The sequence below is a fragment of the Culex quinquefasciatus genome, chromosome 2 (assembly GCF_015732765.1).
Source record: "Culex quinquefasciatus strain JHB chromosome 2, VPISU_Cqui_1.0_pri_paternal, whole genome shotgun sequence".
NCBI lineage: Eukaryota > Metazoa > Arthropoda > Insecta > Diptera > Culicidae > Culex > Culex quinquefasciatus.
Genome location: NC_051862.1, coordinates 51208589 through 51233312, shown reverse-complemented (window position 1 = coordinate 51233312; position 24724 = coordinate 51208589). Strand labels below are relative to the sequence as shown.

The window sequence follows — 24724 nt, the reverse complement described above, 5'->3', positions numbered from 1 at the left end:
CTTGGCTTGGTTGTGCACGGCGACATTACAGTCCTCAGCTTGGCGTAGCTCGTATTCTTTACCATCAGAGGTGGTGGTTTCTTGGCCACTGGAACCACTGGAACCGGTGGGACGCTTCCTTTCCCGGCTGGGATACCATTGTTATTGTTGTTGTTGTTCGCCGCCAGCGGGCTGAACTTGTTGTTGTTGAGAAGATTCTCCTCTGGGCCATCCCCGACAACGGCTCCGTTGCTGGTCTTCCTCCGCTTCCCTGTTCCATTTACGGAACGAAACTTATCCCCGTCGCAGGATTCTTCCACCTCCATCCGTAAGCACTGTGCCGCGCCACGAAAACAGCAGAAAAAACAACCGCTGTCTCCGGCTGTCAGACGTAAACTGCATGGCAATATCTCAGAAACTAAGGATCGTATCAACAAAGTTCTGAAAAGCAAAATATAGAGAATTTTTTCAGCTTTTCGAAAATATTTTTTTTTCAAAAGTGGTCAAACATATGCATTAATAAAAAAAAAAAAAAAAATGGAAAACTGCGACTATTTTAAAAAGTTACCTAAAATTGGCTTTAACTTGAAAACGATGCACTTTATCAAAATTTCACTCTTTGATTGTATTGATTAAAAAATGTATAACTCGGTCAAAGAATTTTTGCACAACTTGGAAATTTCTGAAAAGTTGGCATTTGATGTCCCCTAAAACTTTTAAAAATATTTGTACCAGCCTTAGTGACATAGAAATAAAAAATCACCAAAATTTTTCTACCTTGTACCTATAATTAATAATCCTTATCCATACCTACCACTTTGCCGAAGACACTAAATCGATCAAAAAAATCCTCCAAAAGATACAGATTTTTGAATTTTCATTCATCACCCAGGGAAACGTTCTGGACGAAGCTAAACCTAACTTCAAGATCGAAAAAATCCCGTTTAACATATCTAGAGTTTTTTTAATTTCCTATAATGTATGTAAATCCCTATGTTTATAAGACCTTTCAAAGTAAAACTCTAGATATCTAGATTGCAACAATCTTGCATTGCACACTTATCTTACACTGATTTCCTAGCTGTTCAAACATATGTATTTGATCAGGTACATATCTTTCATCGAACGGTGTTTGTTTTTTGACCGTATAAAAGGAGGCCATCGCGACTCCGGATTCCAACGTGCAGTGATCGAGGTTAGAATCCAGCAGAGCTATGGAGAAATCCAGACTTGTTTTCAGGGAGAACACCTCCCTTATACCTGTGAAAATGAGTGATTCCAGGGAAAGAAGTTCTGTGAAAGTTGGCGATCGAGTTTTCACTCGATTGGGCAACGATTTGGTGTGCTTCAAGGAGAGTGGTGGACAGTATATGAAAACTAAAACTTTTAATAACGTGCTCAAGTCACCGGATGTTGGCAAATATTTCCCATGGACCGCGTATGAGTCGGGAAACAAGCAGACCGTGTTGGTGGTGCGAGAAAAGGAAGGAATTTCGCTTTACAAAATTGAAGAAAGTGGTGTAACGAACATTAAGATTCTGAAAGGTGATTCTTTGATTGGCGATTTCGATGAGAACGATTTAAACGAGATGAAATATGTTCAATCGAAAAGTTCTGTAGGATCCATGCTTGTTGTATCATTAGAAGAAGAAAACGTTATGGTTGAGTGCATTGATAAGGATTTACGATCGATTAAGATCGTTGACTATACGGGAACTGGGGAGGTATTCGCTGAGTTCAACGACTCTCAGTACGACTTTTTTGCAATTCGTAAGAAGAAGGGTTTTGTGGGACTACAACTTAAGAGTGACAAAATAAAGGAGGAAGTGATTGCTAAAAAGTTTAGAGATATGATACCAGAATCGCCGAAAAAAGTGTTTGTTGTACAGATCACTGTAAGTAAATTTTACTTATTTGCAAGTAATCTTGGACTATACGTTTACAAGTCTAGTAGTGATGTCTTAGACTTGCTATGTTTGGACCAAAACTTCTCCACCGAGAAAGGTTGGACCGATGCACATTGGAACGCAGTGCAGGTCGTCAAAGACAACGGTAAAGCATTCCTGATCTTCACGGGACCAAACGGTATCGCAGCTTATGCAGTGAGCGAGAACTGTGCATCCGAAGAACCATTCGAGTCCTCGATACCGCTAGACATGAAGCATGGGGCCGTACTGGGGGCAACCCTCAAACGCGACCAACTTACTTTGCTGGTGAACAACGGAACTGTGATTGATTCCGTAGTCGTTGCCATTGAGAAGGTACCTGCTAGAGTTGTACCGAAACAGCAGGAGATCAAACCTCCTAATTACGCGTCTATGGTAACACTGGATCGTTCGATCCAGCAGAGAGTCCTTCAACAACCAATCACCAAGCGATCACTCTGGCTCGGTGAAACCCTGGACACCTCTTCGATCGCAACCGGAGTTGATCGGACCACGGGTCGGCTGAACTTCCAGCTACCGATCATCGATCTACGAGCCAAGTTTGGCGTTCCGATACGGCACTCGTTCTACTACGATCAACCGGACGTCGATCCTGAAGCAGTTGGAGTGCTGGGAGTGGGGCATTGGACCAGATCAGTGGACTTTATCTACGTGGATCGTAAGGACGGGGTTTTCGAGGAGGACTTTGAGTACTTTTTGGTCAGCGATAAGACGAAGGTCCGGTTGGAGTGGGTGAGGTCGGGGGATCGGCGAGAGCATTTTGCGTTCAATGGGACTGAGGTGGTTTATCACAAGGATCGGGGGGATGCTGGACAGTGGGAGATCAAGCTGAGGGATGTGACGTGCACGTATGGAGAGGATGAGCGGGCCGTGCGTTGGACGCTGGGGTGGCCCAACTGGAATGGTAAGGGAAGCGATAGGGATTCAGTGGTGCGACGACCGCTGGAGTGGTATTTGAGCAAAACTTCGATGAATAAGGGAGGATCTGAGGTCCGGTATAGCTATGAAAGCGATATGGTAGTGGTGACGGGGTTGGTCAGTTACACTAAGGCAATCGTTCTGAAGCAGATTGAAGATACTAGTGAAGATGTCAAGGTTGAATTCAAGTTTAGGAAAGGTGTTTCTGGTGTAGTTAAAAGTGAGAATGATGATTTAAGTACAAATTTTGAAGATAGTTTCCAGCTTTCAGGATTTAACGTAGAAACAGCTAAATACATTCATAATATAACAATCAAGTACAATCAGGATCAAACACTTAAGGAAATAGTCGATAATGGTAAGGCAATTTTAAAGCTGGAATATGAAAATTTTAAGATTACAAATATTGTGTTGCCATCGGGAGAAACACATGCTTACAATTATAAAGAAATATCTATAAAATCCAAACAAGTAGAGAAAAGATTTTTAGATGGATCGTTTGTATACTCAGGTCCTACTTACACGTTGGTAGCTAACATAAATCATAATAAAACCATAAACATTCAAGCTCTAGATATAAACGCTTCCGATGATCTTGCAAGAAATGTTCTAGTTGATCCCATCAATTTAAAGGAAAATATTAAAAGTTTAAACGTGCTAACGCAATCGCAGTACTTTGTGGTGATCGCCAGGAGTGAGAGCACAACCGCGGTTGTCCCTCACGTAAAGCACAACGAATCTTGGAAGCAGCATAAGGAACAATCTTATCACAAGTTGGTAGATTTTGTTGCCTATGATGGATATTGGATGTTGGTTCATAAGGGCAAGGATCAGAAATTTAAACTTTCAGTTTTTGAGCTGAATTCAAGTTTGACAGATTTCAAGCGAGTCGATCAAGAATTGAAGGCTAAGGATCATTTGGGAATTACTTTCATTAGTAGAGGAATTGTATACTTTAGTGATTCCGGCATATTTATGCATCGTTTTTCTGCGAAAGAAAATAAATTTTCGGAAAGGACACTAAAATCTGGAGACTTTACAGCCAAAACAATTTCTTTAGTAGAAAAGTTCAACATCTTATCCTATCCAAGAGAAACGAAAGAATCTTTGCAAAAGTACAAAGATGATCTATTGGATTCCTTGATTCGAGGAGGAATCGCTATGGTCAACAATTTTCTGACAGTCAGAGAACTTTCTTTAAACAATGGTAAATTTGAAACTTTTTTACACACTTTCATACTGCAAGATGCCTATACGCTGGTTGAGGATCAATCAAAAGAACATAAGTTGATAGGACTAGACTTAAATTCTTGGACACTAAATTTAAAAGTTAATCTCCAGGGATATGACAATACAGAGCATCACTATGGATTCAAATTCATTAATAATAAAAACAAATGGGAGCTTTCGATCGACAAGCAAGACGCGTATGTCACAGATAAAAAGGAATACAATCCTTATGTTCTTGGATATTTAAAGCTTCCGATAGATTTCGAACAATTTCAGTTGTTCAGAGCTGGAGATGAAGTGGTCTACGGGACAAAGAAGATATCATTCGATGGAAGGCAAATCCAGCTGAAAGACGTTGATAAGTCAGATATAACGTTGGAAAAGATCAACTTGAAGATCACCAAGGCAATTCACCTAACCAAAGAAGGTAAGAATGCAAATATCAAGCTCAAAGGTCCAAAATTTACCAAAAATTTAGACACCACAAGATTAGACCACGTGCTCTTCAAACTCCCCTTTTACTTAGCCTATAAGAAGGGGGACAAGTACAAGGTACTGACACTAAGGAATACTGGTTCAGAACTAGGTAATGCGCTAGACATTCAAGGATCCGTGCTGAAACAGTCCACTGGTAGACTGTTGATCACTCGACAAGTCGATAACTCCAAGAACGAAACGGTAATCATTCCATTGCGAGCACTGGATCAGCATAGTCACTTTAAAACAAGTGTGATTGTTGCTGAACAGCAAGGACCTAGCAAAAACAAGTACGAATTTGACACCAACTCTGCGGTTATTCTCGGGAGCAGTGTAGCCTTCAAAGTCGTCAAGATGTATCCCGGTGTAGATTACGGCTACTTTGAACAAACTACAAACTTTGTTGATCAAACACGATCTGTGAGGGTGTTTGATGCCGAGAACAAAATCGTGGCAGAAAATTATAAAGGTGAACAGGAGAAGCGGGATAAAGCTCCGAGGTTGAACGAATGTTGCGTTTTGTTCGATAAGTTTGGAATCAATCCCATTGTGGATTTTTATCCATATAAATTAGATTCACAACAAGTTGACTTTGTCGGATTTGAAAAGTATGAAAATCTGGAAAGACATCATTGGAATATCAATGAATCAAAAGTAATTCGAGGCAACTTTGCAGGTACAGGAAACAGCTATTACAAGTTGAAGTCTTCCGATACACTTCAAGGATCGTATGTTGTTCCCAACTTAAAACAACCGTTTGTAGTAAGCTCTTGGATCAGAGTTGATAATGGTCTTGCTGTTGGATCAGAGACAGATACTCTGACCGTAAGGGTTCATCAAAGATCTTTCAAAGGTGTGATCAAGGATCAAATCAATGAGTGGTTCTACGTTGAGGCTCTCATAAATCAAGAAGCAACTCCGCAAGGATCACAATCTGTAAAGGCATAGATTATTAATCAAGTAGATGTCCCACTTGAAAGTTGATCCATATACCCAGTTGGCGACATCCCTTTAGCGCTCTGCGCGCCGCCATCGTCAATTTACAGGTACTAAATTGATAAACAAATCAAAGCACTCTGTGCAACTGCCCGCTTAAAGTTTGATGTTGTTGTCATACTGTCAAAAGTTAGATTTCACCGCGCGCGTGGACAATTTGGCCGTTCAATTATTGTTCATTCCCGAGATTAGACGAATATGCTTGGCATCTAGGCGTCCGCCAGCAGCGCAAGTGGCTACGGAAGCAGCACAGACAACAGACGTAGCAGCTAGAACAAAATAATTTGAATATCGTGTGTAAAAACATGGCGGATGATAAACTAACGCCATCTTGTAGTCTATTGCCACTTGCAAGAATAAGCCTGAATGTAGACTGCAGTGCACCGCAGCTTTTGCAGGAGCCGCATTCTGATTCTCACCAACATGATTTTTATGATGCTAAGTTTTTTTTTATAAATTGACTTTTTTGCTCTGAATTTAACTTAAAGTTATCTGAAGCGATTATCAAAATAATTACCTTCGACATTTCAAAACTATTATTAGTCTACACATCAATTTTCTTAACGTAAAAGAGGCATGACAATTTTGATGAGAATGAAAATGCGCCCAACCACGTGCTTTTCAATGTTGTTGTTTACACTTGAGAGCAACGCCAAATCTCCTCTGCGACGGCAGCGCCACAAGCGGCTTGCCGTTCTTAATAAAACCGTTGCAAGCTTTTACACAAGGTGGTGATCGAGCCAAAACGTCTGTTGTCTGTGGAAGCAGCAATGACGTGTTCGATCAGAACAGAATGAGGAGGAGCTGGCCGATCGCGGAGACTGACCACTCAGGCGAAATCGCTGCTTGTTTACGCCGCTCTCATAGTGGTTTCCACTGGAGTGGTGGAAACGTTCCGTGTAGTTGCACCGTCGGTGACCGAACTGAGCTACAATCTGCTCTACGAGGAGATGTTTACAGGTTGAGGGTGATTCATAAAGGACACCGTAATGCTAATCTTGTAAGGAGACAAATATTTTGTTTTTCCAGATAAAAACTTTCGTCAAAATACGGGTCCTGAACCTGGCTAGCATCAAAAAGTATCCAACGATGATTCCACCGTATGTGTTTTGGATTGACTGAGGGAAATGCAGAAACTTTTTTTTCTGTACATCGTTGAATCGGAATTTATTAAGAATTTTTTTGATAAGGCGACAGTTTACTATCAAACGATTAACATAATAAAAAACGCTGCATCGAATATCCTGGCATTGTTTGACTTGATTGAGCTGGTACTTTGGTTCTTTGCGGTATACATCATGAATTCTAGATTGGCCGTGTGTTCCTCTTGGCATTAGTTGGCTATTCTTGAACGGCAGTTGGTTCGCGCAGTAGAACACGACTTGGTCCTTGAGGAACCAGGCACTGGTGAAGCCTTTGATGCAATAATGTTCACACGGAGAAGGCTGCGCCGGCAAGTTTATGGCCGCTAACTTATGGTGGACTGTACCTGCGCTTCGCAGAACTAACGTATCCGAGACTTGGGCTGGCATCAGTGGCAGCAGGAGATTTTTTTCGGCTGGCTACGGTTGAACCGCAGGTTCCGTTTGCTGTGGCGGGATGGATGTCAAATGAACTTTTGCATGACCATTAATTTGTTGGAATTCATTTTACTCACTTGCTGACATGTCTTCATGTCTCACGATGTGAACCACCGAAAGAATCGGTTTCGTACATGGGATTTGGGGTGGTCATAGCCGCACGGACCGGGTTTTTCTAAGATGACTCAAAATATCCAAATGTTTGGAGCAGTGCTGTTGTTGACAGAAAATAAACAACGATTGCAAAACAAATGTTGCTACGATGCAACCGAACCAATTGAACTGAAACTGGGGAAAACAACTTTTCTTCAACATTCCCTAAGGGCAGCATAAAGAATTAGTACCTGTGAATTGCCACCAGGTGTAATTTTGGCGTGGCGGTAGTGTCGCCAGCCCCAACAGGGGAGTGGCGTATCTATATATATTTAGTCTATGGTAAAGGTCACCTTCTCGTCAACGAACTTTGAATTTTTGGATATTGATCACGTACGGTTCTCTCCACTGGACTTCAATTTCGAAGCTACCGTATACGATGAGACCAGCGCCAAACCAGTTGGATTTCTAAGAAACAATGGCCGAGCAGCTCAAGTTTTGTACGATTATCTGGGACGCAAGATTGGAGAGATTGATGAAAATGGAAACGTTGTAAAGTTGTTGACGTATTCCAAACTGTTTGGGATTGATAAACTACAGGTCCAATCAATGGTACAAATCTATCCGTCAATGGGATTCTTGGAAGCAATGTCTCCATATACTTTGCGACAAATTTGGGAGATTGATAATGGTTTGAAATTTTCATCAAAGCGAGTTGTATTCAACAATCCCAGTAAGATAAAGCTGAAGAAGCTATTGACGGACTGTAGCAGTGCAGGTATTCGATTCATGTTTCAAAATAATAACCATAAAAGTTTGAAAATAACATTTGGAGTAGGAGATGCTCCCGTAGTTATTCAAGAAATACAAGGCGAAGCAGTTATCTTGCGATACTCAAAATTCTACTCTGTTTGGATCAATGGAAATTTAATCAAAGATCATAAACTGCAGTGGACTGGATCAAAACAGCTGAGCATCGAGGGCAGCAATGACGTTGAACTACGAGACCTAATAGTTATGAAAGATTTTGATCTTCTTGTGGAGTATAGTGACACAAAAGGACATCCGTTACAGCAGATTAGCGTTGAAGACAGTAACAATCTATTAATTCGTGGTTTTTCGTATGATTATTTGGGTCGCGAGACTGTTGAGTCCGTATGGACTCGTGTTGGGATCGACTCGACGAGTAACCAGGTTCTGCACTATCGATCCAATTTCATTATAGATTCAAACGGAGTAGTATCTGGATCACTTGTTACAAGCTCTGCCTCTGAATACCAGCAGTATCCCTTCACTACGACCCAGTACTTGAAGTGTCCCTTGGAGATTCGCACCAAAGTGGGATTCCCCGGCAAAGAAAACAATATCAACTCAAAACGAGCGATATCCTACAGCAAATCCTCTAACAGCAACTTTCTACAACTCCTTTTCCCACCCTCGAACGGCTTCCGGTACGAGGTGAAGCACCTTCCGAACGGTGCAATCAATACAATCGTGATGGACAACCGCGATCTCAAGGTCGCGGAGTACGTTGCCGTTCCCGGATATGATCACATCCTGACGACTTACGGTTACGATGAAGCTGGGAATCTTGAGGAGGTTCTGCCACCAAATTTTCATCAGCATGCAAGGACGTTGCAAGCAACTGAAGATCTTCAAACATTTCTGCGAAAACATGAATCGACTCGATCCAAGTGGCGCGTTCTCAAGAAGTATAACGCAGATTTGCAGATTACTAGCAAAGAAACACCTGACGCGGGCAAGTACGAGTTCTTGTACAACGAGCGGAAACAGTTGAGGTTCTTGGTGCATTACGACATCAAAAGCACGGTAGACAGAGTGTTCTACTACAAGTATACGACATCCGGTGAGGTCTTTGAGTTCGGAATTTTAGACACGTACAGACCCACGCAAGAGTTGAGGCAGAACTCGAACAAGGACGACTACCCTATTACATCACAGAACTACATCCAGTTTGACTACGGTGAGACCGAGCCGAGGTCGTATCTTCGCGGACGCAAGCAAACTACCCTGAAGGTTGATCCCAACGGGAAGACAACGGAGACTGTCTTCTACGGCGGCGAAGGAGAAGTGCTGGGTAGGTCGTACCTGCATCCAACTGAGACAAACCAAACGCTGGATGTCGTGTTCGGCTACGAGAGAGGTAACGTCAATGAGGTTGGCTATCCAGTTCAGTACAAAGGGACGAAGCTGGTTATCAGCTACACGCATAATTTGAAGGGGCAGGTCGTTGCCATTGGAACGCCGACCGATCCGATGCATTTTGCGAAGATTGAGCATACGCCACGTGGTAAGGTTCAGAAGGTTGTGTATTTACCTAGAACTGAAAAAGACAAGTTTGAGCAAGTTTACGAGTATGATCCAGCAGGAAACATGATTAAAATCGATAGCAGCTATCTAACGGAAACGTTGGACTATGCTAAGGGAAGCGGGTATAACAGAGATAACGAAGGTGACGGATCCATTCTTCGAACGACCTTCGAAGCAAAGTGGCATGGCAAAGGTAACCAGAAACTGCTAAGAATTACTACAGATGATCTGGTAGAAAGTGACTCAAGACTTTTGAAAGCTACCGAGTGTTTCAAAAAGTTGAAGGAGTTGGGATACATTGACGACAATTTCAAAGCGATCAGAACATTACACACAGAAGACCCTAGAAGTGAATGTTTAAAAGGTCGGTTGTTGAAAAAGATCTCCGCACTTTTGTTGAAGAAAGGATACCCTCGTAAGTACGGTCACGCCTACGATTATGGAAGTCACGGTGAAATGACTGTTGCAAGGTATTTCACGAACGAGGAAGATCCCTCAACACGTATTCAAATATCAACGGTTGGATCAATCGCCAATCCTTCGCCCGGTGACGTCCAGTCGTTTGATATTGATCCCAACGGTAATCATAAGAAGTTTTACACTGGATATCAACGATTTGAGCTGCAGTATCAACCATTTACGAACAAGATCGAGAGTGTAAAGCAGGATACCAGTAACGCGATGAATATACGATATAACTCGGTTGGCAACATAATTCAAGCTGATCATAAAAATATAATCTCTATAGAGTACGATCACCTGGTTGATCGTGCGTCCAGGATCACATTGAAAGATGGGACCACTGTTCAGCTTGGCTATGACATCAGGGGCGAGAGAAACGTAAAGAAGGTTGTAACTGCTTCGGGGAAGCGTACCGAGACGTATTACATCAGAGACGATAAAGGTCGTTGCCTGGTGGATATCAAGGTCGTTCACTTAACCCGCAACGCTAAACCCATGTTCACGTTGACCTCTTACGTCTACGGTCCGCTTGGTCTAGTTGGGTTCATTCGAAACGATGCATACTACAGCGTGATCTCCGATCATGAAGGATCTACCCGGTTGGTAGTGAAGAACGGTGAGGTGGTCGCTGCGTACGATTACCTCCCATATGGTCAACGACTGCGTTTCTACAACACGGACCCGGATGGTCACGTGGCCTACCAATACACGCGACAGGAGTTTGACGAGGAAACTGGTCTGTACAACTACCACGCGAGGTTGTACGACCCGGAGCTGGGCAGGTTCTACCAGACGGATCCTCAGGACCAGTACCCAAGTCCGTACAAGTACGCAGGCAATTCTCCGGTTATGATGGTCGATCCGGACGGGGAGTTTGCTCTGATGATAGCTTGTATTGTGTTCGCGATCGTTGGATCGTACTTGGGTGCGGCTTCGGTCAACCAAAGCTGGAATCCGCTTGCATGGAACTGGAAGTCGGGACATACCTACTTGGGAATGTTTTCGGGGGCTGTTGCAGGAGCGGTCCTACCGATCGGTGGCGTTGCATCTTTCGGGTATTTTTCAGCGCTAGGAGGCGCTACTTTTGCTTCGTTTGCCACGGCTTCGGTTGCCCTGGCTGGAGCGTATCTGGGAATGGCCGGTGCGGCCAATGACTGGAATCCAGCCCAGTGGGATTTTACAAGTCCGGCGCTTTACAGTGGTATGCTATCCGGAATCTCTGTAGCCGTCAATATTCCATCGGGGTCGGTCGGCATAGCTCGAACGCTGACAAGCTACACCGGAAAGGCTCAGTACGGTTACATGGCATTTGTGATTGGTGGATCGATTGGATTCGGTTACCTTGCGGGATCGTTCGCGAACAACATGACCTTCAACCCGATGAAGTGGCAGTGGAATGCCCGAACGATCGTCGCATTGATGGAAGGGGGAAGCACCATTCTGATGGGAACTTCAGCTACCATGAAGCACGGACCACGCAAGCAATTCTTCGAGCTGGCACCTCCAACAAGACCGCAGCCAGCGTTCCGCCGAATGCCGGAAATCTATGAGCACTTTCACAAGGCACACAGAAAAAAATATTTCTGTAAATTTACATTATTTATCATGTACCAAAAGGTATCATGATAAATGATGTATATTTACATTAGGTTCATTGGAAATTTACATTATATTCATTGGAAATTTACATTACTTTTGAAAATTTACATTAGTTTTGGAATTTACATTAGTTTTGAATTTACATTAGTTCAAATCAACTAATTCTGATTGGCCAATGGGAATGAGAAGCTCGACTTGGATTGCAGTAGGAAAAGGGCGTGGTCTATGTTCTATTTTAAAATGAGTGAAACGGGCAGCAAAAGGAAAAAATGATTTTAAAAAGTTGTTTCACAGGTAGGGGACGCTTTCTCGTCGACGGCCAAGTGGAATAACGCTGGACTGGAATCGAACAGACGACGGGTAGGATGTTCGGTGTTACTGCTGCTACCCGTTGCTGACTGAGCCATCTTCGCATTTTATAAACGAGCGGCTAAAGCATCAACTTGTTCAGGGCGAGGCTCAGGCAGTGGGCCAGCGAAGTATGAGAGCGATAGAAAGAGAACCAAAGATTACTATTTTTAGTTCGGGTAGTTTTGAAGTCAACGTTTGGTAGAAATACATTGGATATATGATTTACATTAAATACGAATTTACAGGAAGCCAAACACGGGTAGAAATTCATCAGATTTGAGTTTCCATGCTCAACGTTTCCATTAAATTCATAATTTACATTAGATTTAGATTTACATTGGAGTAATTTCCATGACTTTTTACTCTTTACATCATATTTCAACATTACATTGAGTGAGTTTACATAAGAAACAGTAATTACATGCTGTGTAAATTTACATATTTTTTTCTGTGCAGTTCTGGACGACAAAGCTCTGTGGGTGTTCAAGCAGGCCAAACAATCCGCCAAAGAGATCATGAAGCATCGCGAACCGCTGGGACACTACGTGCGAGGACCGCCGGGTGTTACGCTTGTTCAGATCGCGGAGTTTGTTTCTCCTGCCAGACAGCTTGCTGGTAACGTGCTCTCGATTAGCTATATGGTCAAGGAATACAGTGAGTATCAAAAGATGTTTAATGACCTGGGAGCGGCGAATCCTAAGGTACGATCGAAGCGAAGTGATGAAAATGCAACTTCTGGATGTTCTAGAGCTGGTTTCTCAAACAGAATGTTGTCATTTCTGTCCTCACTATGGACCTTCAACGATTCCAACAAGCGACAAACATCTGATAACATTCATTCCGTAGCTTTCACGCATTCAGGACAACGTCAACCGCACAGTCTCAAAACATTCTCCTTTCAAAATTGTGTCCCAACGAACTCGGACATCTCGAGCTACACGTGCTACCAGTCTACGGCCAAGGTCGAGGTATTTCCCAAAGAGCCAACCGGTCCACGTGCTCCACACTCGGTGGTTCCGATGGACGGCTGTGCTCCGTTTCACTGGTACGGCCGGCCAGCGATCGGTTGTGAGGGGCAGGACTTTGCCTTTATCTACACGCCGTACGAAACGCCGAAATGGTTTAGCTTTCTGGATGGGTGGTTGCTTTTGGTGAGGGTAGGTGTGCACGTTGTGGGGGATCTTAAATTACGAGGTTGCGATGCTGAAAGGAAGGTTTCTTGCAGTGAATTTGAGCTTGCCGAATATGGGAAGCAGTTGAGTAGAATTGACGACATTTTGAAGAGAAATGGTGAGGTTGAGTTCGATTGGGCTAAGAAACAGTTGGATGAAATGAGAGAAGATTTGAAGCAATATTTGAGTGGGGAAAAGATTTCTGCTCACGTGAAGATGATCTTTGAGGAGAAAATTGAAGCTTTGAAGGAAGATATTTTGGACCAGATTGCAAACGGATTTGAATTTTTGAGAAAGTGTTAACATATTCCAATCCTTACAAAATAAAACAAAATTGTAAAATTACCGTAATCAATAAATATCATATAGTTAAGCAACTACTATAAAACTCATTACTCTGAAAGAACAACCCGGAGCATGAATGGATCGAGAGAGCGAGAGTTTTCGAGAGCTGCGCAACTAAGAGAATTGAGCAACTTGGCTTAAACCGGTTGAATTCGAGAGAGCGAGAGCATCAAAGTGACACTTGCGTATAAACAAAGTTAGGCAGTCAAAGTTAGTAGTTCTTGTTGGATGTTTAACTGATTTGGTGCAATTTTACGTACCATTTATTTCTTCAAAGTAAAGTTCAAAGTGGTTGTGCTATAGAGAAAACGTGATTTTGATTGCAACTCTGTAGCTGTGAGTGGGCCGCTGTGATGAAAAAATGGGATTGACATTACATCAATACGTAAACAACAGAAATTGGCGCGAAAGGTCACAAGATAATCAGCAATCATGAATGCTCATGAATCAGGTCCAAGTAGAAAGAAAAGGTAAGAGTTATGACACAATCTTGTTTCATGCTAGTTAATGAGACCCGAAATTTCAGAAAACAAAATGAGTATGCAATTTCCAAAAAGGACTTTAAAGAGGCAGGGCCTTCACATTCCACAAAAGAGTGAGTATGATTTATTTATAAGCTTATCTCTTAATAAACGAATCCTTTTTATTTGCATAGAAAATCCACCAACACTTCATCCGGCATTCACTGTGGCCTACCGGGAAATGAGTACCAAATTTTGGTTACAATGTTTGCAATGTTGCGTGTTTACAACAAGTATCCACAGAACCAGTTTGAACTAAGGATGGAACGTACGGATGCTGGAAAATTCGACGATATTTGGATCAAAGTAGAGGACGAAGAGCTCTTTGTCCAGGTCAAGTATGAGTCAGCAAAGTCCAACATAACGAAAGGTATGCTGCTGCCTGGGACGAAAACGGGGCGAGATGAGGGAGCTTTTTCGTTGTACAAGTACGTTGAATCGTTTAGTGGGCTTAACAAGTGCTGTGTACTGCTAACGAATAAAACGATCAGTAATAACATCTCAGGAATGTTAAATCCGTTAAAGGGACGTAATTTATTTACTAAACTGTTTGGAACTTTAGGGCAACATTACCGATTGAAGAATGACAGCAGTGTGATAGGAGATTTAAGTGATTTTAAATCGATCAACTCGTTTTGTAAGCAGTTTATACTTTCCGTTAATTTTCCCAATGCAGAAGGCCTTGAACAAAAAATTCATCGAGAAATTGAAGATTTGGTTGACGAAAATGTTGAAATCCTTCAAGAAGATGCAGAACATGTGTTTAACAGACTTAGGGCAAAGTTAGTTGAATTTGTTTGTAAAAAAGAATCAAGGGGTACTACCATATACAAAACATGGATTCATTCATTCCTCAAAATGATAAACGAAGATTACAAATGTATTACAAATGCATATTACCACGAATTTATCGATAACATGCAAAACTACTCCCATGTGAGCATTGAACATGAACGATTGAACCGTTTAATAAGTTATTTATCAGATGGCCGAATTGTATTGTTGGAATTCAAAAATACTTATTTTCTTCGAATAGTGCAGTCATATCAAGTGGTTAAAGATAAATTGTTTACGTACCTATTGTTTAGTAGACTGAATAACCCTACCACTAAAACCAAGTTTGAGAACGCTTTAAAGTCTAGCGAAAGCAAACGCAGCGACCTGCTGATCCTGGTCGATGATGAAGGTAATGCATGCTCTGTGTTTGATTGGATACAAAATGTGCCCAAATCATCTACTAAAATAATTGTTATCTCCAGTAAGGCTTCTGAACTCAAAGCAAAATGTGACGAGCAAAATTTTCCAGCTGCAATAGAAACTGAGGAGATCACACTGGCAGATTTGAGTGTTGATTGTAGGGAGATATTTCTTAAACAGAAAATTATGTTTCAGGGTTTCGAAACAGAGCTAGGAAGCATGCCGGAGTTGAGCTCTCTCCAGCGGCAAATTGGCGAAACTCGTTTGGAAAAACTTATTAATGGGGTTTTCTTAAAAATTGGCTCTCCACTGCCAGATATTGCTAGCTGCTGTCCCTTTTATATTCCAAGGACCTTCACAATAACAAATTATTTCTGTGACGTTTTTCAATTTCGAAGCATCAAAAAATTTGTTATTGATACAAGTTGCTTTAAAGTTGAACATAACCAAGAAGCAGAAAATGAATGTAATCTTATTGATATAAAAAAAATTCATTCAGGATTACACACTGTTCATATTTTGAAGAGATCTAATGAGAACTACAATTTTCTGTGTAGTGTTCGAAGATTTTACAGCTTTTTTGGAAACAGACCATATTTTGATTCGATTAGCTCCAGTTGCACAGAAGAAAATATACTTAGGGATAGACCTTGCGGATTCGTTGACAAGGTCAAAATTTTGTCTGGTGAAATCGGCACTGGAAAAAGTACCACCTGGGTTCAGTTGGTCAAGCTTCTGAAAAAGTCGGATACTTCGACTTGGGTTGTATTCATTAAACTGTCCGATGGTGTTATCGAAAAACAGTTGAAAGCAAAACTAAACAAGGAAGTAAATGAAGAATTCGTTACGAATTTGATGGAGCAAGCTGTTTCCAACGATTTGTGGGATTGGGAATATCTAAGGACATGCCTAAATACCGTCTCCAATAAAATAACCGTGTTTCTGGATGGATTTGATGAAATTTGTCCCCGTTACAAATCAATAGTTATAGATATAATCAACAGACTTTTAGGCATGTCTGTCCAAAATATATTTGTGAGTACGAGAATGTACATGGAGAATGAATTGCAAAGAGAGTTTCTCGCTACAGCGTATCATCTGCAACCATTAACAGAAGATGAACAAATTTTGCTGATTAAACACAACTGGTCTGTACAGGGAGATACGGAAGAAGATGTAGATCACATTTTCCGTCGAATGGTTTACAAGCTGGAAAGATTTACGTCCGTCTATAACTTCTTTAGTCCCTCCGCTTACTTGGGATCTCCATTAGCAATTAAAATGATTGGAAATCTTCCCCGTCAAAGAGTTGAAGAGTTTTTGATGGATCAATACACCATTTACGACTTGTTCAAAGATTTTGTGCTGCAGATTTTTGACAGATATTGTGCAGAAAAAGCGGGTCTGGCACCCGAACGGAACACGGCTCAAAACGTTCAATCGAACATAAAACAGCTTTTCTACCATCAATTCAGCCTTTTTGCCTTCAAATGGTTATTCACGACAGATGATTTAAACATCTTTCTGACGGATCAAGAACGAAAGATGTTACAAAAACTATCCGAAATGCCAATTGAAGAAACGACAGTTTGTGACCTCATACTTTATCCACCACGATTTATTCATCGATCATACGCAGAATACTTCGTAGCATATTTAATTCATTACAAGTTTGAAAGAACTGACGATGTAGAGCAATTTTGGACCAAATTCGGTCGGGTTGTGAATCTGGATGGCAAAGATCTTGTGGGAATATTCTTTATTTACATGTTGGAAAAGGAAGGTTGTATACGTTTAGAAGGTTCCAAAGTGATCGAAGCTTTAAATTTCATAACGACTGATCCAGCAAGATTCGTTTGTGAACATAGGCTACCAAATTGCTTCAGGAAATACCTTTCAAGCTATCCAGCTCAACTTCATACGTTGGTTGGTATCGCCACTCAGTACAATCAACTAGAAATGATTAAAATACTACTTGAGCATGGAGTTGATCAGTACGATCTGTTAAACGAAGCCATTTTGCGTAATCGTCAAGATCTAGTGCAATATTTGGTTGCAAATGTCGAGCGTATTTTTGAAAGGGATGGTCTCACTCTTCTGCACAAGGCTGCTAAAGTTGGAAATATCAAAATCGCACTTGAGATTATTAGAAAAGGTGGTCATATAAATAGGCTGGATTCGTCGGGATATACTCCAACCATGTATGCGTATAAACATCGGCAGTTCTACATGGCGTCCTTCCTGCGCGAGCGTGGAGGATCTTTTGATGGAAAACTTGGGCTATCTTCAAGATTCGATGGGGATAAATTAGATTGTTTTGCAGCGTATGATGGATTAAGAACTGACATTCGAGATTCATTGTTGCTTTTGTTTACGCATTTTATTGAAAATAATCAATGTTCAACTTTCAAAATTATAGAGCAGAGAGAGGATTATAGGCTTCTTAGAATTGATGAAAAATACATTATATTGGTGAAGGTACTGGATCTTGGCAGATGTGTTAACATTTTTATTTCACATCCCCAGTCGCTAGAAAGCGGTTGTTATATCGTTTCGGATAAATATTTCATGGGAGGTACTCAAACAGCCGATACTCCACTGGAAACATTTTTCGTTACAGCATTCTTGTATTCGATACGTACACCGATACTTAATGTCTATGAAAAAAAAATCCAAGCTGAGATTGCTCAATATGTAACAAAATTCACATCCATAAATAACACAGACGCGATTAGTTTTGCCAGTAACTTGAAATTCTTTAATGTCGGTTTCACACGATCGATATTTCAAAAACATATACTCTTGAGACTAAAAAGAACCTTTCCATTCAGGTGCCCGGAATACACTTTGGCTAGAATTCAGTACACGTTAGCCGCAGAACTCAGCGAAGGAACCGAATGGAGTCGTGAACGTGCAAATGCCTATTTTTCGGACCTTTGTCGAGAAGCTCACGAGCTACACTCTACGGAAGCTAGACTGAAGTACAGTAATTTTCGGTTTAAAAACCCCGTTTCTTCAACAGCAAAGCTGGAAGACTTTTTGCAGTCTTCACAGGCAAAACTGTGGTGATCTATCATGGGGGTTCTATCCGGGATCCTGTCCTGTCCTGGGTCACTCCCGGCCGCACGACTTGTCCACTCGCGCACATCACAACAACTGCCTCAGCTGACGTTAGCTACACGATTGTTGTATTCTAGGTAACACTGACTTAATCCTGCTCGCTCAAGCTGGTATAATATTAGGGCGGTACCACATCTCGTTTTGTCTACAGATAGTGAATCTATATTCATTATCACAAAATAACACTACCTATTTCTCGATAAGTTTAAAGTACATAGCAAGCTTCTTCAGCTAATCTTGATGCCAATCTATTCAATGTCTAGCAGGCACTTCTTAATGTATACTTTTTGAACCAATCTAGCTTTTCTATCGATTTTTATCATTCGTCCTACTCTTCGCTCTATTTTTTCTTTTTTTTTAAGGTCTCTTGGTGATTTATCTTCTCCTCTCTTCAATGAACTACCGATCTGGATTATAATGCTTTGATCAATTTTGCACATTGTGTGCTTTATAATTACTATGTGTTAGTTGGTTAGTTAGTTAGAAAAACTTTTCATATTTATATTTCTATTTTTCTTCAATAATAGGGTGACATAACCCAGCTGCTGGATAAAATTACTTAGTCCTTTCTTTACGAGAAACATTTGCTAATTTTTTTTTTTAATAATATAGTTGTGTTTGCTCCGAAAAGGTCAACCAGATTTGTATTACTACAATTAAAAAATAAACCTGTAGGTTCTCTACCACTGTTAAATCAAAATGAATTTTAGGCACATAATAACTTGATCCGCTTTACTGCTCCTCTGAATTTGTGAATGTTTTGTGTTTCAAAATTTGGTATAATGTTTCGTTACTGAAAATCTTGTTAATAATGTTCAAACACTTATTTTCTTCATTTTTAAACAAACAAATTACACAAATTGGCCAAACCAAAATAAAAACTTTGCTATTCTAATTATGCCTTTAACTTTGTCTTTTAACCCTCCAGTAAGAAATTGTAATTCAATTTTCCTTTTGCATCCTTTTTTTTTTACACATTTTATCTGTTCATTTTTCATTTGTACCCCGCAAAGTACAATTACTTTTTAACTCGATCTATTATTATGTGGTCTTTGCTAACAGTGTATCTTCCTTTTTTTCTACAAGTTGATTAGATCATTATTCTGATTGATAATTTTCAATAATAATTGGGTGCTACGCCGTGCCGTCATTTGACAGCTCGTGTGAATCAAAACGCACATGCACCACATTCTAACAGAGACACACTTGGCAAAAATGTAGACAGTGTTCGTGAGCTGTCAAATTACTAACTTATAAACCGAATCGGCGTAAAACCTAATACTTCATTCAGCCTATTCTAACAACGCCCTTAAAATTTTGGGCCTAGTATATGCAAATTTGTTGGAAATTCCAGTTTTTCTTACTCTTTTACGATTCTATATGTAGTTGTTCTTTACCGGTCTCTATTATGGCAGTCGATTTCTCGACTCACATCATTCTGACATTCGGCTGAAACTTAAATTTTGGCTGAGTCTTCTTTTTTTTTTTTTTTTTGCTACTAGCGGTTTATACTCTATCTATCTTTGTGTTTCATTAACGGTTACGCTTATTACAGAATATATACTTTAATTATTTCAAACTTCTCAACAACTTGTGCAATCTAATTAAATCAAGATCTATAGTAACTTAAATAGTAATTCGTCATTTCCTTAAATCTACAGTCGACTCTCTGGCTGTCGATTTTCTCGATATCATTATTGCTCCAGCTGTCAAAACATTTATCAGTCCCTTCAACTTGAATTTAGGCTTCAAGCAGCATGCTTTGATTTTTCGTTCTATAATTTGATACCCCCCGCTCTCGACGGTTCCTTCCATATCTGGCTCGAGACGAGAAGCACCCAGCGCGTATGCTTACCTCGCGAGCACCGTCGTACAAAAGAGTCCGATTGCTTGCTCGCCCGACACACATCACGGTTGAGTGAGAGCCACCGTTTGCTGAGAGCCCAAGACTGGCTCTCATAGTGAGTGTCACTCAGTTGTGACATTAAACAGTATAGCTCGCCCCTGGCAAACGACAGTAGAGCCCTCACAGTGATTGCTTGATATTATGCCCCACAATATCGACATTGAGAGAGTCCACTGTATTAGCTTTTTAAAAGTAATTTCAAACCTTCCCTGTAGTTGATTGACTCCATTCATTTAGCTCACGCGAGCTCTGTTCCATTTTTTCGTCTTCTTTAGTGAATAATCTCAGCTAAAGATTGAACTAGAATCGAATCTTTCTTAGTTACGAACACAAAACCGTGTCAAAACTCAGCCTAAAATGTCACATTGGGTGTGTGTCTGGGAAATTGCGTTAGAAAATCTGGTGAATTTCCCCCGCAGCTTTTTAGCTGATACGCATCACACCGCGTACGGTTCAACCGATTTAACCGATTGTTTTTTTTTTGTTTGAGATTACTTTTCCTATTATGAAACTTTTTATTTAACACTTATAATAAATCCTTCCCGGATCTTTGCCAACTTTGCACTTTAAATTTCTCTTTTGGTCTCTAGTTTACCTGACTCTCAATCCTTTCTGACTTCTTACGCAATATCATTCTGGCTTTTAGCCTACGTTTTGCTCTTGGCCATTTTCTTTTTTTTACTGGCTATTGGTATCACCCTTTATTTATTCCTTACTTTCTGACACTCGATCTTTATGGTTTTATCTTTCCTTACCCTTTGGAATCTGTTCATTTCATTTTTTCTATCCAGCTCAAAAACATCAGTTCTTACTCCAGGTCTCCCCGTGTTTCCTTTGTATCAATGCTTCGGGTTCCGACTACGTATTGCGCCTATTCCCGAAACGGACACGCGGCATACCAGCCTCGAAACGACGCGCCGCACTTTCGGTAAATGCGCGCTGTCAAATCCCATACTGCGCGTTTTGTTTTTGTTGATCTTCTTCTTCGAATTGCATGGCATTGTTGCCGGGAATGTTTTTTTATTGCACCAAAAGAGCAGAAAATCGCTGGCAACAGTGTCTGCGGCGCATTCTGAAATGCCGCGCGGCGTGTACCTTTGAAAGAAACGGACAATATTACCGTCTTTTCCATCTGGCTCTTAGCCTAGGGTTCTGACTAGTTCTGGTCTTCCCTCTTGTTCAACTGACTCAAGACCTTGGGTCAGACTCTTGGTCTTCCCGTCTTTTTTCAACTGGCTCGAAGCCTCGGGTCGGACTCTTGGTCTTCCCGTCTCTTTTCAACTGGCTCGAAGCCTCGGGTCAGACTCGTGGTCTTCCCGTCTTTTTTTTTTTTCAACTGGCTCGAAGCCTCGGGTCGGACTCTTGGTCTTCCCGTTTTTCAACTGGCTCGAAGCCTCGGGTCAGACTCGTGGTCATCCCGTCTTTTTTTCAACTGGCTCGAAGCCTCGGGTCAGACTCGTGGTCTTCCCGTCTTGTTTCAACTGGCTCGAAGCCTAGAGTATGTCATCTGATACTTTATCTGCGTTGTCTGATTTTTAGCTTGAACTATAACGTCAAAGTTCTTTCTCCCATATTTTGCCGAACAGAACATCTAATAATTCATCTGGCCAAACCCTGGAAACATGTTTCGGAACGCCCTTGCTTCCGTATGTCCCCACTCTGGTTCAACATAGTCTGTATCTATTTGTGCATGCAAACAAAAATTCAAAGAAATGTTAACAAACCTAAAACACTCCACACGTCCACATTCTCTTCAGTCGGTGACCTAGTGTCAATTTTATGTACTGTTTTCGTTGTCGATGAACCAAGTATACGATGGCATCTGACTAAGCGATGTTCGTGCATATATTTCACACAATTTCAACCTCCGAATCGAGTAAAGCTTTCTACCCGAAAATCCACTCAAAAATCTATTTTTTTTTTACTCTAGTGCATAGCGTTTTCTATAGCCGGAATTCTACTCGATTTAGGTGTAGGAGAACTACAAAACTTTTTACACCCAGTTTCTATCCACCCCGGGACTAGAACTGACGACCACTGGATCGCGAGTCCAACGGTCGACCATCGACTCTCCCGAAAAAGACTTCTACATTTTGCAGATATCGACCCGTACACCTGGACTGACATTTACTCTGTGTTTACGGAAAACTTGATCTAACAAATCTCGTTTCGCAAATGTCACTGGGCCACCTGGGATCGAACCCACGCCAACTGAATTAAGAGGCAATCACGCTTACCACTGCACCACCGGACTCGGCGAAAATTCACTCAAACCCTTTAAAAATATATTTTGATTTGTCTTAAATGTGTACCTACTTACTGGGGATTTCCCTTTCAGCGTGCACACATTCATGTAAACAAACAATCACTCACCACTTCCAGCCCAGAAGCCTAGAAAAGTTCATGTTCAGTTCTGAACTCTCAAACTGAAGAAAACTTTAAAATTGTTTTCTTTCATAGCTTCTTCACTTTCCTAATTTGACAACATTACAAATTCATGATTTCGCATTGTGGTCGCTTAGGCGTGAAGCCTTGCAATCGTCTACCTTTTTCAATTGCCAAACAAATCAAGAACGGTCTTACCCAAACAATGCGATCCCATCCTCGTCGCCAATTTGTGGTGATCTATCATGGGGGTTCTATCCGGGATCCTGTCCTGTCCTGGGTCACTCCCGGCCGCACGACTTGTCCACTCGCGCACATCACAACAACTGCCTCAGCTGACGTTAGCTACACGATTGTTGTATTCTAGGTAACACTGACTTAATCCTGCTCGCTCAAGCTGGTATAATATTAGGGCGGTACCACAAAAACCATTGATTGTTCATAATACAATCGAAGCTGCTACAATCGTGCAATATCTTGGAACTCGTATTGATGATCACATTCCAGGTTGGATGATGCAGCCTGAGGAAGTAAGCAACATTATATCTCATGATTCAAAACTAGTATTTGTGCATAACTTGGATTGCCAAACTGATTTGACACACGAGTGTGAAGATTGTAGTCGCAAACTTATGATTTGTGACCAGTTTTCTAAAAAGAATGCTCAACTAAAATTCATCATTTCATTAAAACATCATTCACAATCCACTGTTCGTGATTTGGACGCGCTTCACGGTGACTACTTAAACGAAATTTTACATTATCCAATAACATTCCAAGCCAACCAGATGACCCTGGGAATGCTGGCTGATTCCTTGTTTAAATACTGCATTGAAAGTGGCGCTCTCGAGTACATGGCTCTGAACCTTCCGATTAGTCTGGGTCAACAGCATCCATTGTACTATGTTTCATGGGATTACACAATCACCAGATCAGATTTCAATCGCGATGAAAGTTTACCGACTTTTCATCAATCGCTAGTCGAAATTCTCCAAGAAAAAATCGCCTTCATTTCGTCCGACCATGAATTGTCCATTATGGCTTGTTCCGAATGTGCCCTTCCGGTGGAGTTCCCTACGCCAGCAGCTGCAACGTTCCTGGCTTGCGAATCAAGCTGGCGTCGTAAGGATAAGTGGGTGATTGCCTTAGATGACTTTCCCCAAATTGCTCAAAATAGCAGTATAATTGATGCACTGCTGAGCTGGATTCGGTCGAAAGACCACGATACGCTCTCAAGAAGTTGTCTGGAATTCTGCCTAAGGAAAACACCGAATGATGTCGTTTTGATCCTCGATGCTCGTGACAAAGTTCTTGATTTGAGCTTCGAAAATTTCCTTAGGAAATTATCTGACACAGGAGTCTTCTCAGTTATTGTACACATTAAAAATGATCAGCAGGTACCTAAAACATCTACGCTTAACTTTAAATTGTACAATCTTAAAAAGGTAAACCTTGCTTCTTCGTTTGATAGGGAACTTCCTCAAGAAGCGCGCAACTGCCATCACATGAAAAAGGGTTATAGAAGCGAAAAGGGAGTACGTGCTTAAAATGAAATTTCGATTCGGAATCGGTGTCTCTCGGGAAATACTTTTCTTGAGTCCAATGAAGGGTTTTATTCGAAGATTGAAGCAAAAAATTCAACCTAAGTTTACTGGTAAAACTAAAAAGGAAACAAAAACAATATGCATTTGATAATATAGTCAATAGAATTCATGGTAACACTACACGACAAAGTAAAACTCATGTCTTGTGAATTCCGATATCTCTTTGGTTCTTCTGAGAAAAAGCTTCCCCGAGTCCAATATAATCGACAAAATTAATGTTATGGTAACGCGGACTTAGCAGAATCAGTTTAAAATCAAAATATTTAAACAATAAACCATGCGTCTCCTCCAAATTATATGACCCTTCTACAACTGCATGAGAGAGGTTATGGTTCAGTGATGATGATCATTCATTTATTTACTGCAGTTTTGAATGTCCAGTTTTATTGTTATGGAAATAAACATGTGCAATATTTTAAAGATTCAGTAGTTATTTTTTGATGACATGCCATTCGACCAATGAATAAACTTTATTCTGTTTTTAGTATTTCAATGAGTAATTCTCTACCAAC

At 41.0% G+C, this 24724-nt stretch overlaps 1 protein-coding gene and 1 long non-coding RNA gene across 3 annotated transcripts; both read left to right on the top strand.

The window, feature by feature from the left end:
- Nucleotides 1-1176: 1176 nt before the first annotated feature.
- LOC6049867 lies at nt 1177-15410 on the top strand. 2 transcript variants are annotated; one of them, XM_038252109.1, is made up of 6 exons: nt 1177-5492; nt 7568-11578; nt 12418-13815; nt 13876-13949; nt 14006-14074; nt 14135-15410. In XM_038252109.1, the coding sequence occupies exons 1-3, from the start codon at nt 1194-1196 to the stop codon at nt 13435-13437; spliced, it is 9330 nt and encodes a 3109-aa protein (XP_038108037.1). In that variant the 5' UTR covers nt 1177-1193; the 3' UTR covers nt 13438-13815; nt 13876-13949; nt 14006-14074; nt 14135-15410. The 2 variants fall into 2 exon arrangements, with proteins under 2 accessions (XP_038108037.1, XP_038108036.1); XM_038252108.1 differs by having other exon boundaries at nt 7568-11575; nt 12415-13949.
- On the top strand, nt 6362-6786 carry LOC119766715. Its single transcript, XR_005277075.1, has 2 exons — nt 6362-6513; nt 6576-6786. It is a non-coding gene; the product is annotated as an uncharacterized LOC119766715 (long non-coding RNA).
- Nucleotides 15411-24724: the final 9314 nt, after the last annotated feature.

Bases quoted from the DNA above. Each gene is read 5' to 3' on its own strand.
- LOC6049867 (XM_038252108.1), top strand. From the start codon at position 1,194: ATGGAGAAATCCAGACTTGTTTTCAGGGAGAACACCTCCCTTATACCT. The intron at 5,493-7,567 runs GCATAGATTATT...TCTATGGTAAAG, and splicing joins AAGGATCACAATCTGTAAAG to GTCACCTTCTCGTCAACGAA. The intron at 11,576-12,414 runs GCACACAGAAAA...ATTTTTTTCTGT, and splicing joins TCTATGAGCACTTTCACAAG to GCAGTTCTGGACGACAAAGC.